At 37.5% G+C, this 12500-nt stretch overlaps 2 protein-coding genes across 4 annotated transcripts in view; both read right to left on the bottom strand.

The window, feature by feature from the left end:
- The window catches only part of LOC133641695 (zinc finger protein aebp2-like), a 94698-nt gene extending 88895 nt beyond the window's left edge, over positions 1-5803 (bottom strand). For 2 of the 3 annotated variants that reach the window (XM_062035633.1, XM_062035635.1), the window contains exon 1: positions 5254-5802. In XM_062035633.1, the coding sequence (XP_061891617.1) occupies positions 5254-5258 (5 nt within the window). In that variant the 5' untranslated portion in view covers positions 5259-5802. Of the gene's footprint in view, positions 1-5253 lie in introns of all 3 variants that reach the window. The other variant, XM_062035634.1, reaches the window with a different exon arrangement.
- A 5379-nt stretch (positions 5804-11182) lies between these two features.
- Positions 11183-12500, bottom strand: part of LOC133641693 (pleckstrin homology domain-containing family A member 5-like) — a 283765-nt gene continuing 282447 nt past the window's right edge. Inside the window, 1 exon segment of the mRNA XM_062035630.1 lies at positions 11183-11631. The gene's annotated coding sequence lies outside the window, so the exon portion shown is untranslated.

The raw sequence follows: 12500 nt of genomic DNA, 5'->3' as shown, positions 1-12500 counted from the left end.
CCGATATTATCGGCCGATAAATGCTTTAAAATGTAATATCGAAAATTATCGGTATCGTTTTTTTTTTTTATCGGTATCGTTTTTTTATTAAATCAACATAAAAAAAACAAGATACACTTACAATTAGTACACTAACCCAAAAAACGTCCCTCCCCCATTTACACTCATTCACACAAAAGGGTTGTTTCTTTCTGTTACTCCTTTTATTTGTTTTTAAATGTCTAAACAACCTCGCGCCAACATATCTCTCCGACCTCCTTCAGCCTTACTGCCCCACCCGATCCCTAAGATCAGCCGATCAGCTGCTACTGACGGTCCCGGACACAAGGCTGAAGCTTAGAGGTGACAGAGCTTTCGCTGCTGCTGCTCCCAAGCTCTGGAACGACCTACCTCTTAGTGTTAGACAAGCCTCCTCTCTTCCTGTTTTTAAATCTCTCTTAAAAACATACTTTTATTCCATGGCTTTTAACACTGAGTGATACCCATCCTGCAATGGCGCCCCATAATACACCTGCTGTCAACCTGTTTTTATCTTTTATTTATTTATTTTTTATCGTGTTCTGTTTGTGTTGTGTTGTGTTTGCTCGGTTTTATGTTGTCTGCAAGGGATACAGTCCGTAAGCACACATGATTGTGCGTGCTGCTGCTCCACTAATATGGAGTTAAATTATGGAATGGATGAAGCAAAGCAATCAAACAATGTACTAATATGATCCACTTCAAGAAACTCTTCAAACTTAAAGTGTTTACAAAGTACAAAGAAGAAGAATACTGAATTTACTTAATTCATCCATTCTTTCACTCTCAAAATAATCTTACTTATCTCATCATATGAAATGTAACTTACTTCACCAATTTTTTTTTATTTTTTTATTGTGATTACTTATGGAGTATATTGTGAATAAATTGAGAACAGGAAGTGGACAGAAGTTTTAGCAACAGTTATGTGAAAGAAAAGGGGTAGGATTAAATAAACTCTGCTTCTTCCTACTCCTTTTCGAACATGTTGAAAAGAGAAACTGGAAATTGTGATGTATCATGTTGTATGCTTGCATGTTCCAAATAAACTCAAACTCAATAGTATTAACCTTTAACAGTTAATTTTACTCATTTTCATTAATTACTAGTTTCTATGTAACTGTTTTTATATTGTTTTACTTTCTTTTTTATTCAAGGAAAATGTTTTTAATTTATTCATCTTATTTTATTTTAAAAAGGACCTTATCTTCATCATACCTGGTTGTCCAAATTAGGCATAATAATGTGTTAATTCCACGACTGTATATATCGGTTGATATCGGTATCGGTCATTAAGAGTATGACAGTATCGGAATATCGGATATCGGCAAAAAGCCATTATCGGACATCCCTAGTTTACTCTTATTCTATCTTGACCATTTTTTATTGCACTTTTGCTTAAATACCGACCAAATCATGCATCCGTTTTTCATTTGAGTAAACTCCTTTACAGGCCACAAAGCATTAATGTTAATAAATGCTAAGTTTTGCTAAGTATAAAAATGAGCCAACATTTTTGGAATGAAATAAATTGCTGTTCTACATGTGTCCACCAGATGTCGCAATTGCAATTCGTTGTAGATTGTGCTACACACCCGTATGTAAAAAACAACAACAACACGTTAGTGCACCAGTTGAAGAAAATGAGCAAACTACATCAATAACATCCTGTTATTTCCATCCGTCCATCCATCTATTTCCTACCGCTTGTCCCTTTTGGGGTCGTGGAGGGTGGTGGAGCCTATCTCAGCTGCATTCGGGCGGAAGGCGGGGTACACCCTGGACATGTCGCCACCTCATCGCAGGGCCAACACAGATAGACAGACAACATTCACACACTAGGGCTTATTTAGTGTTGACAATCACCCTGTAATTTGATTTTGATATTATTTTTTTAGCATGATAGATTGAAAATGAACACCAATGAGTTGACTGATGAACATAATTTATTCAGAAAGTATAAATAACGACAAATAAAGATAGAATACTATACTATCAGAATGTGCTTGTTCTATTTTTACACAAAGAAAACAATCTGAAGTTTTCTTTATTTCTGAGTTATCGTGCCGTGATTTTACCAGTCCGGCCCACTTGGGAGTGGACTTTTCTCCATGTGGCCCCCCCATCTAAAATGAGTTTGACACCCCTGGCTTATGCAATATCAAGATACAGAGGAGTATGTTATTAGTTATCCAGTCGGGTGTTTTTAAATGTAAAAACAAAGTTTTTCTTTAACAAAGTGTGTAATAGTTTGAAATGAGTTTTGGTAAAATACAGTACATATTTATTTACATTGTCCTTTATATTGGACATTGAGGATGCATCACAACTAGGGATGTCCGATAATGGCTTTTTGCCGATATCCGATAGTGTCCAACTCTTAATTACGATACCGATATCAACCGATACCGATACATACAGTCGTGGAATTAACACATTATTATGCCTAATTTGGACAACCAGGTATGGTGAAGATAAGGTCCTTTTTAAAAATAATAATAAAATAAGATAAATAATTTAAAAACATTTTCTTGAATAAAAAAGAAAGTAAAACAATATAAAAACAGTTACATAGAAACTAGTAATGAATGAAAATGAGTAAAATTAACTGTTAAAGGTTAGTACTATTAGTGGAGCAGCAGCACGCACAATCATGTGTGCTTACGGACTGTATCCCTTGCAGACTGTATTGATATATATTGATATATAATGTAGGAAGCAGAATATTAATAACAGAAAGAAACAACCCTTTTGTGTGAATGAGTGTAAATGGGGGAGGGAGGTTTTTTGGGTTGGTGCAGGCCGATATTATCGGACATCTCTAATTACAATTGCTTGTATTAAGGATACAACTGGTATAAATGATGCCTAAGAGTCAGTGAGTGTGTGGCACACTTACTGGCTGCATTGACACTGTGTTGATACTGTATTGCTGTGTCATAATGGCACCATCTTCGGGTTTCAAAAGGTAACTAAATTGGACCTGAAAATACAATAGTTAGTGAACATATATATATTATGTCTTGCATTTTGGTAGATGAAATATAATAGGAAAATACCTTTATTTGGTACTTGTGAGTTTTGGTAAAGTAATGTCCTCTGTGTTGGACATGGATGATGCACTACAACTACTTGTATAAAGGATCAAATAAAATAATTGCTTAATCCACCGCATTTTAGTAATGTATCTAGTTATTGTGAACTGAATGTGTAAGCATTTGTGATGTCTTTGGTAGACTACACTACTGATGGGTATAAATGATGCCTAAGAGTCAGTGAGTGTGTGGCACACTTACTGACTGCATTGACACTGTATTGCTGTGCCATAATGGCACCATCTTCTGATTTAAAAAGGTCACTATATTGGACCTGTAAATAAAAATAGTTTGTGAAAATATATATACCGTATTTTCCGGACTATAAGGCGCACTTCTAATCGTTTGTTTCTGCTCAAAACTCGACAGTGCGCCTTATAACCCGGTGCGCCTAATGTACGGAATAAATCTGGCTTTGCCTACCGACCTCAAAGCTATTTTATTTGGTACATGGTGTAATGATAAGTGTGACCAGTAGATGGCAGTCACACATAGGAGATAGATAGATAGTACTTTATTGATTTCTTCAGGAGAGTTCCCTCAGGAAAATTAAAACGATAAAGATACGTGTAGACTGCAATATGACTCAAGAAAACAACACCTACATTTTATATGTTCCATTGAAAATATAGAACATTACACATGGCGCTCAAAAACCAATCAAAATGTTTTAGTACGACTTTGGTAAGCAATGAAGCCGCACCGCTTGATGGATTGTACCGTGCTTCAACATAGGAGTATTATTATGGTGTGTGTATAAGGTAAGCTTCTTATTTTTCCTCTATCTTCTTGTTATGGGATATTCATCCTCCGCTGTTGCCATTTCTAATATAGTGTAAAGTTCGGTAACGCCTTTGTATGGGGAACATATTCACCATTAATTAGTTGCTTATTAAAGTAACAAAGACTTAATTTAGAGTTATTTGGACACTAGGGGAACATATAAGGGTTAGGTTTAGTGTTAGGGTTGGGGTTAGGGTTACTAATAAGCAATCATTCTGAGGTTATTGAGGGAAGACTCTTACTTAATGGCTTACTGGTTGTATAATAATGCCATGCAGGATAAGGCATTAATAAGTACTTAATAATGACTAATTAAGAGCCAATATGTTACTAATTTGCATGTTAATAAGCAACTAATTATGTGTTCCCCATACTTAAATGTTACCTAAAGTTCTTACTTATATATGTCAGTAAACTCACCATGAAAGCGCTAAAACATACCGGTGTAGTGAGTTTACATTATTCACCCGAGGAACTTTAGTTATTAGAGACAGGCATGTGATTTGACCACAATGAAAAAGACTGAAAACATTTCCGGGGGTCTGGGGGACCAATTTAACATGCTAAAATTAACAAAGACAGCACCATTTGAAGAAAATATTTGAGTGTTTAAAGACATGAAAACATCATTAATAGAACATACATAACCCAATGATCCTAATGAATCACTGTATATGGTTCAGTCCCAACAGTATTTAGTCACTAATATTTACATCTTGTGTTCATTTCACATCCACAGGTGTCACATTGATCAGTGTTATTATCTACAGTTTATTTACAGTATTACCACATGACTTCAGTTCACTTCACACATTAGCTTTCTCGGAGAGCCCTAACATGAGCTTTCCTTGCACATTTCTGAGTAGCCTGCATTTTCCTTTTGGTCTCTGCTTTTGTAGCTTCTTTTTTGGATTTTTGGATAAATATAACAAAATACCAAATGTAAGCATTTCATTCTTTTCGCCAAAATAGGATATAAATTTATGAAAATAATTAAACATGTTTAGTATTGTTTACTCATATTTGAATATAGGAAATAATAATAATGTGAGGACACTGACATATTGCATGAAACAAGTGTGAAAATATTGACCTTCAAGATTGTTACACCACTGACAATAGTTTCAAGAGACTACATAAGAACTTAATATTACAAAATAGTATTATATGCAAATTTATCTCAAATAAATTGTTAACTGGAATCAATAATGCGACTCTTTGAATTTCTGTAATTTCATAATATATTTTCACGTGGCTTTTTATTTTTAGAAAAAACCATTTATATTTCGCAAAGCAATAATTGGTTAATATTTAAAACAAACATGCGTATTTCGCAAGCAAATATTTTTTAGCTTACCTCATTATTAACAACCCTGTCTGCAACTGAAGTGGGTGGATCTTTCCTCTCCATGTAAACAAAGGATGAAGTCAGTAAGGTTTGCTCACTTTCGGTTGACATCCAAAAGTAGCAGCTAGTGAAAAGTTTGTTTTCCTTGCTTCAAGTTGTTTCATGTTTTTGGCGTTTCGCACGTACTTCCAAAGCCTTAAAACCTCGTGATCCATAGTCAATATTATCATGACACCAGTGCACAAAACCTTTCCGGGACGATGGATTTTCCGAATAAAATCACCGAACAAAGTCGTAACTTCCTTCTTCCCAACAGTATCAGTGATTTCCCTTTCCATCCAGTCCCATCCAAACTTATTTTTGACATGTTTATCAATTTCTTTTACTCGTAAAGCGTCCTTTCTCTCGAGAACCGACATCGTTTACATATGGAAAATGGCGGTATGATGGCGTTATTAACGTCATCATTCATAACAGATGTCCTGATTGGTCACAAGGAACATATCGACCAATCAACTACGGCGTAATAAAAACTACCTCTCGAATCTTGATTTAGGGTCGGGAAAAAAAACGGAAGATAATTTTTTTTCCCCCGAGATTAAAAAAGACGGAATTCCGACTTTAGACGGAAAAATCACATGCCTGTAGAGAGTTCCGGTCGGACGGTTTTTCACGGCACACCTTTCCGACATGGGGTGAGGGCGGACCTACGTCACTTCCGCCTACCAATCCCCTAGCAACCGGGAATTCGTTGAAAACAAACCAGCTCACAGCGAACGCAGCATTGACAGAAAAAGCATTTAACGAGCGTTGTGGCTTGGAAGTCGGCGTTAAATCCTTCATTTACGCATTTTTACTTATTCGCATGTCGTGTGAAAAAACGAAAATGTATTATTTGCGTCAGACTCGTCTCAGTGAACTTTAAAGCTTCTCAGGCTTAGCTTGCTAGTTAGCTTAGCCTGCGCGCTACTAAGAAAGAGACGCGGAAGTTATCAACAACAAGATCAAGTGTTAGTGTATAAAATATTGAGAGATTTGAGGGCTACATGTATTGTTTAAGTACAACTGTTCTTCGCCAGGTGTTCTTAGGCCGCCCTGGCTTACGTTTTCCCGGTGGTGTCCATCTTAACGCTGCCTTTGGTATCCTCTCGTTGTCCGGTTTTCGAAAATAGCTAGCTAGGCTATAGACTATATAGTATATACCGCATGTTATTTTTGTACAACAACAACTTCAGCTGTCGAACGTTATAAGGTAAAAACAACAAGTACAACATTAGCACGGACGGTATAGCCAAGTTGTGGTTAAGAAGGTGGATTTTTGTTCCTTATATTTACCAGAAACGAAGTGATCCGAACACACGATCCGGGACTTTGGGGGACTCCAGTGAGAACCGTCCTCGTTTTCCCGGTGTAAAGCTGCGAGCCATTTGTCTCGTCTCTGTGGGCTTTTGTCGCGCTTTGGCAGAACAAAATACAACCTCTGTTTTCCCTGTTTCCAGTTGTGGTTAGCACAACCAAAAACAACACCGTTTTTCGGCATTTTGGAGGCAGAATGACGGGTTTAACCAGCGTAGGTCGACAGGTTAAAGAGTAATGGCAACGGTTTGTTTTTAACGCCAGTCTCGTTGCTATGGCTCGAAGAACCCGTATGTAGCTCAGTTGCCCGGATGTCGGCCCTCACCCATTGCACTAGTGAGCCACGGATGAGGAGATGCTGCTCCCTTATTGATTGAAGTAAAGTGTGAATGTCATTAAAACAGTTAGCTCCATCTTTTGACACTTCTTCCACTCCCGTCCTTGCATGCTACACCGCTACAACAAAGATGACGGGGAGAAGACGCTGTCGAAGGTGAGCCACGTAAATAAGACCGCCCACAAAACTGCGCATTCCTGAAGCGACTGTCAGAAAGCGACTTGAAGATGATCTGTAAAACATCATCTATGCAACATTTTGACCAAAGAACCACCATTACATGTTATGTAGACCACAAGATAGTTTTACATTTAGAAAAAAAAAAATCATAATATGACTCTTTTAATGCACCCTATAAGCTTTATACATGAAAAAATATTGAAAATTGACCATTCATCTGCAGTGCGCCTTTTAATCCGGTGCGCCCTATGGTCCGGAAAATACGGTATATTATGTCTTGCTTTTTGGTAGATGAAATATAATGTGAAAACACCTTTAACTGGTACTTTTAGATCACAATTATCCCACAATAGACCTTTTCCCTGTTCTTAGTTCAAACTTACATGGATGACGACATATAACAACGTCAAACGGCTCACGCCACTTATATATGCTTTCAGTACGAGCTGTCGATTGTGAGCAAAATGAATAGTTTGGCGCTTCACAGTCAGACACATAACAGTTTCTTTCTTCTTAAAGTGACACATATCAAGGTATCGAAGGACACAGTATCGACACTTGTGTTTCACAATGCATCAATGCTTATAAAATATCAAAACTAAGAAAAGTTCAAGCCATTGTTTTCAAAATTAAAATGTAAACAATGTCTTAGAAAAATGTAAGCAAGCAGGGTTTTTTCGAAAATAACTTTAAAGGCCTACTGAAAGCCACTACTAGCGACCACGCAGTCTGATAGTTTATATATCAATGATGAAATCTTAACATTGCAACACATGCCAATACGGCCGGGTTAACTTATAAAGTGACATTTTAAATTTCCCGCTAAGCTGCCGGTTGAAAACGTCTATGTATGATGACGTATGCGCGTGACGTCAATCGTTGAAACGGAAGTATTAGTACACCATTGAATCCAATACAAAAAAGCTCTGTTTTCATCTCAAAATTCCACAGTATTCTGGACATCTGTGTTGGTGAATCTTTTGCAATTTGTTTAATGAACAAGGAAGACTGCAAAGAAGAAAGCTGTAGGTGGGATCGGTGTATTGGCGGCTGGCTGCAGCAACACAACCAGGAGGACTTTGACTTGGATAGCAGACGTGCTAGCCGCCGCTAGCCGCCGCTAGCCGCCGACCGCACGGATGATCGGGTGAAGTCCTTCGTCCTTCCGTCGATCGCTGGAACGCAGGTGAGCACGGGTGTTGATGAGCAGATGAGGGCTGGCTGGCGTAGGTGGAGCGCTAATGTTTTTATCATAGCTCTGTGAGGTCCTGTTGCTAAGTTAGCTTCAATGGCGTCGTTAGCAACAGCATTGTTAAGCTTCGCCAAGCTGGAAAGCATTAACCGTGTATTTACATGTCCATGGTTTAATAGTATTGTTGATCTTCTGTCTATCCTTCCAGTCAGGGGCTTATTTATTTTGTTTCTATCTGCATTTGAGCCCGATGCTATCACGTTAGCTACGTAGCTAAAGTGTTTCGCCGATGTATTGTCGTGGAGATAAAAGTCACTGTGAATGTCCATTTCGCGTTCTCGACTCTCATTTTCAAGAGGATATAGTATCCGAGGTGGTTTAAAATACAAATCCGTGATCCACAATAGAAAAAGGAGAGAGTGTGGAATCCAATGAGCCAGCTTGTACCTAAGTTACGGTCAGAGCGAAAAAAGATACGTCCTGCACTGCACTCTAGTCCTTCACTCTCACTTTCCTCATCCACAAATCTTTCATCCTGGCTCAAATTAATGGGGTAATCGTCGCTTTCTCGGTCCGAATCTCTCTCGCTGCTGGTGTAAACAATGGGGAAATGTGAGGAGCCTTTCAACTTGTGACGTCACGCTACTTCCGGTACAGGCAAGGCTTTTTTTTATCAGATACCAAAAGTTGCGAACTTTATCGTCGTCGTTCTCTACTAAATCCTTTCAGCAAATATATGGAAACATCGCGAAATAATCAAGTATGACACATAGAATGAATCTGCTATCCCCGTTTGAATAAAAAAAATTAATTTCAGTAAGCCTTTAAAAAAATAGATGGGATGAGCAGATACTGCAAAAAGAAGAAAGAAAAACAGCCAAATTACCAGCAGAGGGAGCCATTGCATTACTTTAGCATTGTTGGCACTGTAAGTGTTGTGTAACTTATTTTTTATTGTAATGTAAGCAAGCAGAGCTATAAACTAATTTACAGGTTTTTTTTGTTAAGTATTGGTTTCACTAGAACATTAAAAAAACAGATGGATGAGCAGATACTGCAAAAAGAAAGAAAAAACAGCCAAATAACCAGCAGAGGGAGACATTTCATTACTTTAGCGTTGTTGGCACTGTCAGTTTGATTGATTGATCGATTGAAACTTTTATTAGTACAGTACATATTCCGTACAATTGGCCACTAAATGGTAACACCCCAATAACTTTTTCAACTTGTTTAAGTCGGGGTCCACGTTAATCAATTCATGGTAAAGTGTTGTCTTACTCAGGGGTCCCCAACCACCGGTACCGGTCCGTGGATCGATTGGTACCGGGCCACACAAGAAATAAAAAATAAAAAAATTAATTGTATTTATTTTATGGTAAATTTTTTTTTGGTAAATTTTTTCTATTAAATCAACATAAAGAACACAAAATACACTTACAATTAGTGCACCAACCCAAAAAACCTCCCTTCCTCATTCACACAAAAGGTTTGTTTCTTTCTGTTAATATTTCTGGGTCCGTACTTATCAAGCTTCTTAGAATGACTCCTAAGAAGTCTGCTAAGAGTTGACTTAAGAGTAAATAAATTCTTCGCTGAAAGCTACACTTAAAAGTTAGTTATCAAGCGTCTTACTCACACTTTCAGCGAAGTGTAGGACTGAATCTTAAGTGTCACACTCAGAGCTGAATTACGACATTACTATGTGCCGTAAACGCAATTTTAGGTGACGTCATTTCTGTGTCCATAGAAATGACCAATCACGGAAGGGAATCCCTTGTCTAAGAATAAAGAAATATCTTGGAAATATTTAAGTGGACAATGGGAGTGTATATTTTGACAATAAACTACAAAATAATACAAAACAAACTAGTCCCCGCCGGCACTCACGCTACCGCTCCCTCTCTTCTCTCGCCCACACACTCACTGACGTCACTCACCTCACGGCCACACACATACGCTACTGTCATAACATTTTCTTTCCAATTCATTAATTAGGCAACTAATTTGAAACTGGTGTGGGTGGCTCTATATATACTAGCCCACTGCAGACACATGCAGAAATCAACAAGGAATCGAAAAGTATTAAATATGTGACAAAAATAATATCCGCTCTGTCTAAACGATACCGTTTGATCAGCTGCTCGTCATCAAAAAAAAACAAACATTGTTCCGTTCCCTGAACGTTCGCGCACGTCTCTCTCGCCTCAGTGCCATCCCCTGCTGGCAACTCCTAACCACTTAAGACACCTCTGAAGGTCTCTTAAATATCGTGGAGAGTAGGAGTGATTCTTAGACTTAAGAACGTTGATAAAAAGCTTTTATTCTTAAGTTTGAGAGTAGGACTAAATTTCGCAAATTCTCAGGACTTAAGTGTAAAATGGCACTCTAAGAAGCTTGATAAGTACGGCCCCTGGTTCCTACATTATATATCAATACAGTCTGCAGGGATACAGTCCGTAAGCACACATGATTGTATTTTTTTATGACAAACCCCCCCTTACAAAAATGTTGGGGACCACTGGTCTAACTTATTTTTATTGAACTGACTCCAGAAAGTCGACTCAAGAGAATGACTTTGTTGAGGCGTGAACACAAAAAGAGCCACTTGTAAAAGAACAGAAACATTTATTTACTATGATAGAAAACAGATGGGATTATAACATTTGTAAATTAAAATTAGTATGCAACCACATTTTGGAAAACATGCTCCCACCCTGCTGAAGCAAGAACGTTATATACATAGTAAGCCTCTTAATTACACTTTGTACACACACTAAAATGCAACCCGGATCCACCAACTCTTTAGTTAGTTATTGCTTTTTACATGTGCTAATATCCTCTGCTAGTTCTACGCCTTCAAAAATGTCATAAAATAGAGTCAAACGTAGATTTTTATTTTTGTTATCTCTCAACTTAAATATCTCTCCCAGCGATTGAACAAACAGAAAGTGGAGAGCGACTCAAGCCGGAACATTCATTTGAAATAATTACAACCAAGAAACAGGAGAAATTGACGCGCTTTTTTTGTATGTGCAGTGCCAAAGTGGGGGTCGTCCCTCCTTAAGAAAGAAGTAGTTACGTCTCGTATGCTCCTCTTACAGAGCAAGAAGTGGTTAAATATGAATGTTAAAATAACGGAAGGATACAAGATGAACCTGTTAAATAATTTAAAACGAAGGTAAAAACAAAGAGACGGAAGCGTCCGCGTGAAGGATACTTCAAATGTCACAGTGATCACACAAGTCAGGTCAGGACCTCGGAGACAAGATGGTCATGGCTCCACTCCTTCATGTGTAGGTTTGGACTGAAGCCAGGGCTTGTGCTGAGGAGAGAAAGATGTCAAAATGATGCCAAATGGGTGGTAAACAAAAGAGGTTATCGCTGTTTCCAGCTTAAAACGGGATCTAACATGCAAATAGTACAAACCCCAAAAGCAGTGAAGTTGACACGTTGTGTAAATGGTAAATAAAAACAGAATACAATGATTTGCAAATCCTTTCCAACTTACACTACCGTTCAAAAGTTTGGGGTCACATTGAAATGTCCTCATTTTTGAAGGAAAAGCACTGTACTTTTTCAATGAAGATAACTTGAAACTAGTCTTAACTTGAAAGAAATACACTCTATTAGGGATGTCCGATAATATCGGCCTGCCGATATTATCGGCCGATAAATGCGTTAAAATGTAATATCGGAAATTATCGGTATCGTTTTTTTTATTATCTGTATCGTTTTTTTTTGTTTTTTTTATTATTAAATCAACATAAAAAACACAAGATACACTTACAATTAGTGCACCAACCCAAAAAACCTCCCTCCCCCCATTTATTTCCGTTATCAATATTCTGGTTCCTACATTATATATCAATATATATCAATACAGTCTGCAAGGGATACAGTCCGTAAGCACACATGATTGTGCATGCTGCTGCTCCACTAATAGTACTAACCTTTAACAGTTAATTGTACTCATTTTCATTAATTACTAGTTTCTATGTAACTGTTTTTATATTGTTTTACTTTCTTCTTTATTCCAAAAAATGTTTTTAATTTAGTTATCTTATTTTTTATTTTTTTTTTTTAAAGTACCTTATCTTCACCATACCTGGTTGTCCAAATTAGGCATAATAATGTGTTAATTCCACGACTGCATATATCGGTTGATATCAGTATCGGTAATTAAAGAGTTGG

This window comes from Entelurus aequoreus, linkage group LG24, assembly GCF_033978785.1.
Source record: "Entelurus aequoreus isolate RoL-2023_Sb linkage group LG24, RoL_Eaeq_v1.1, whole genome shotgun sequence".
Taxonomy (NCBI): Eukaryota; Metazoa; Chordata; class Actinopteri; order Syngnathiformes; family Syngnathidae; genus Entelurus; species Entelurus aequoreus.
The sequence above is the reverse complement of the archived record's forward strand: the minus strand, read 5'-3'. Positions and strand labels throughout refer to the sequence as shown.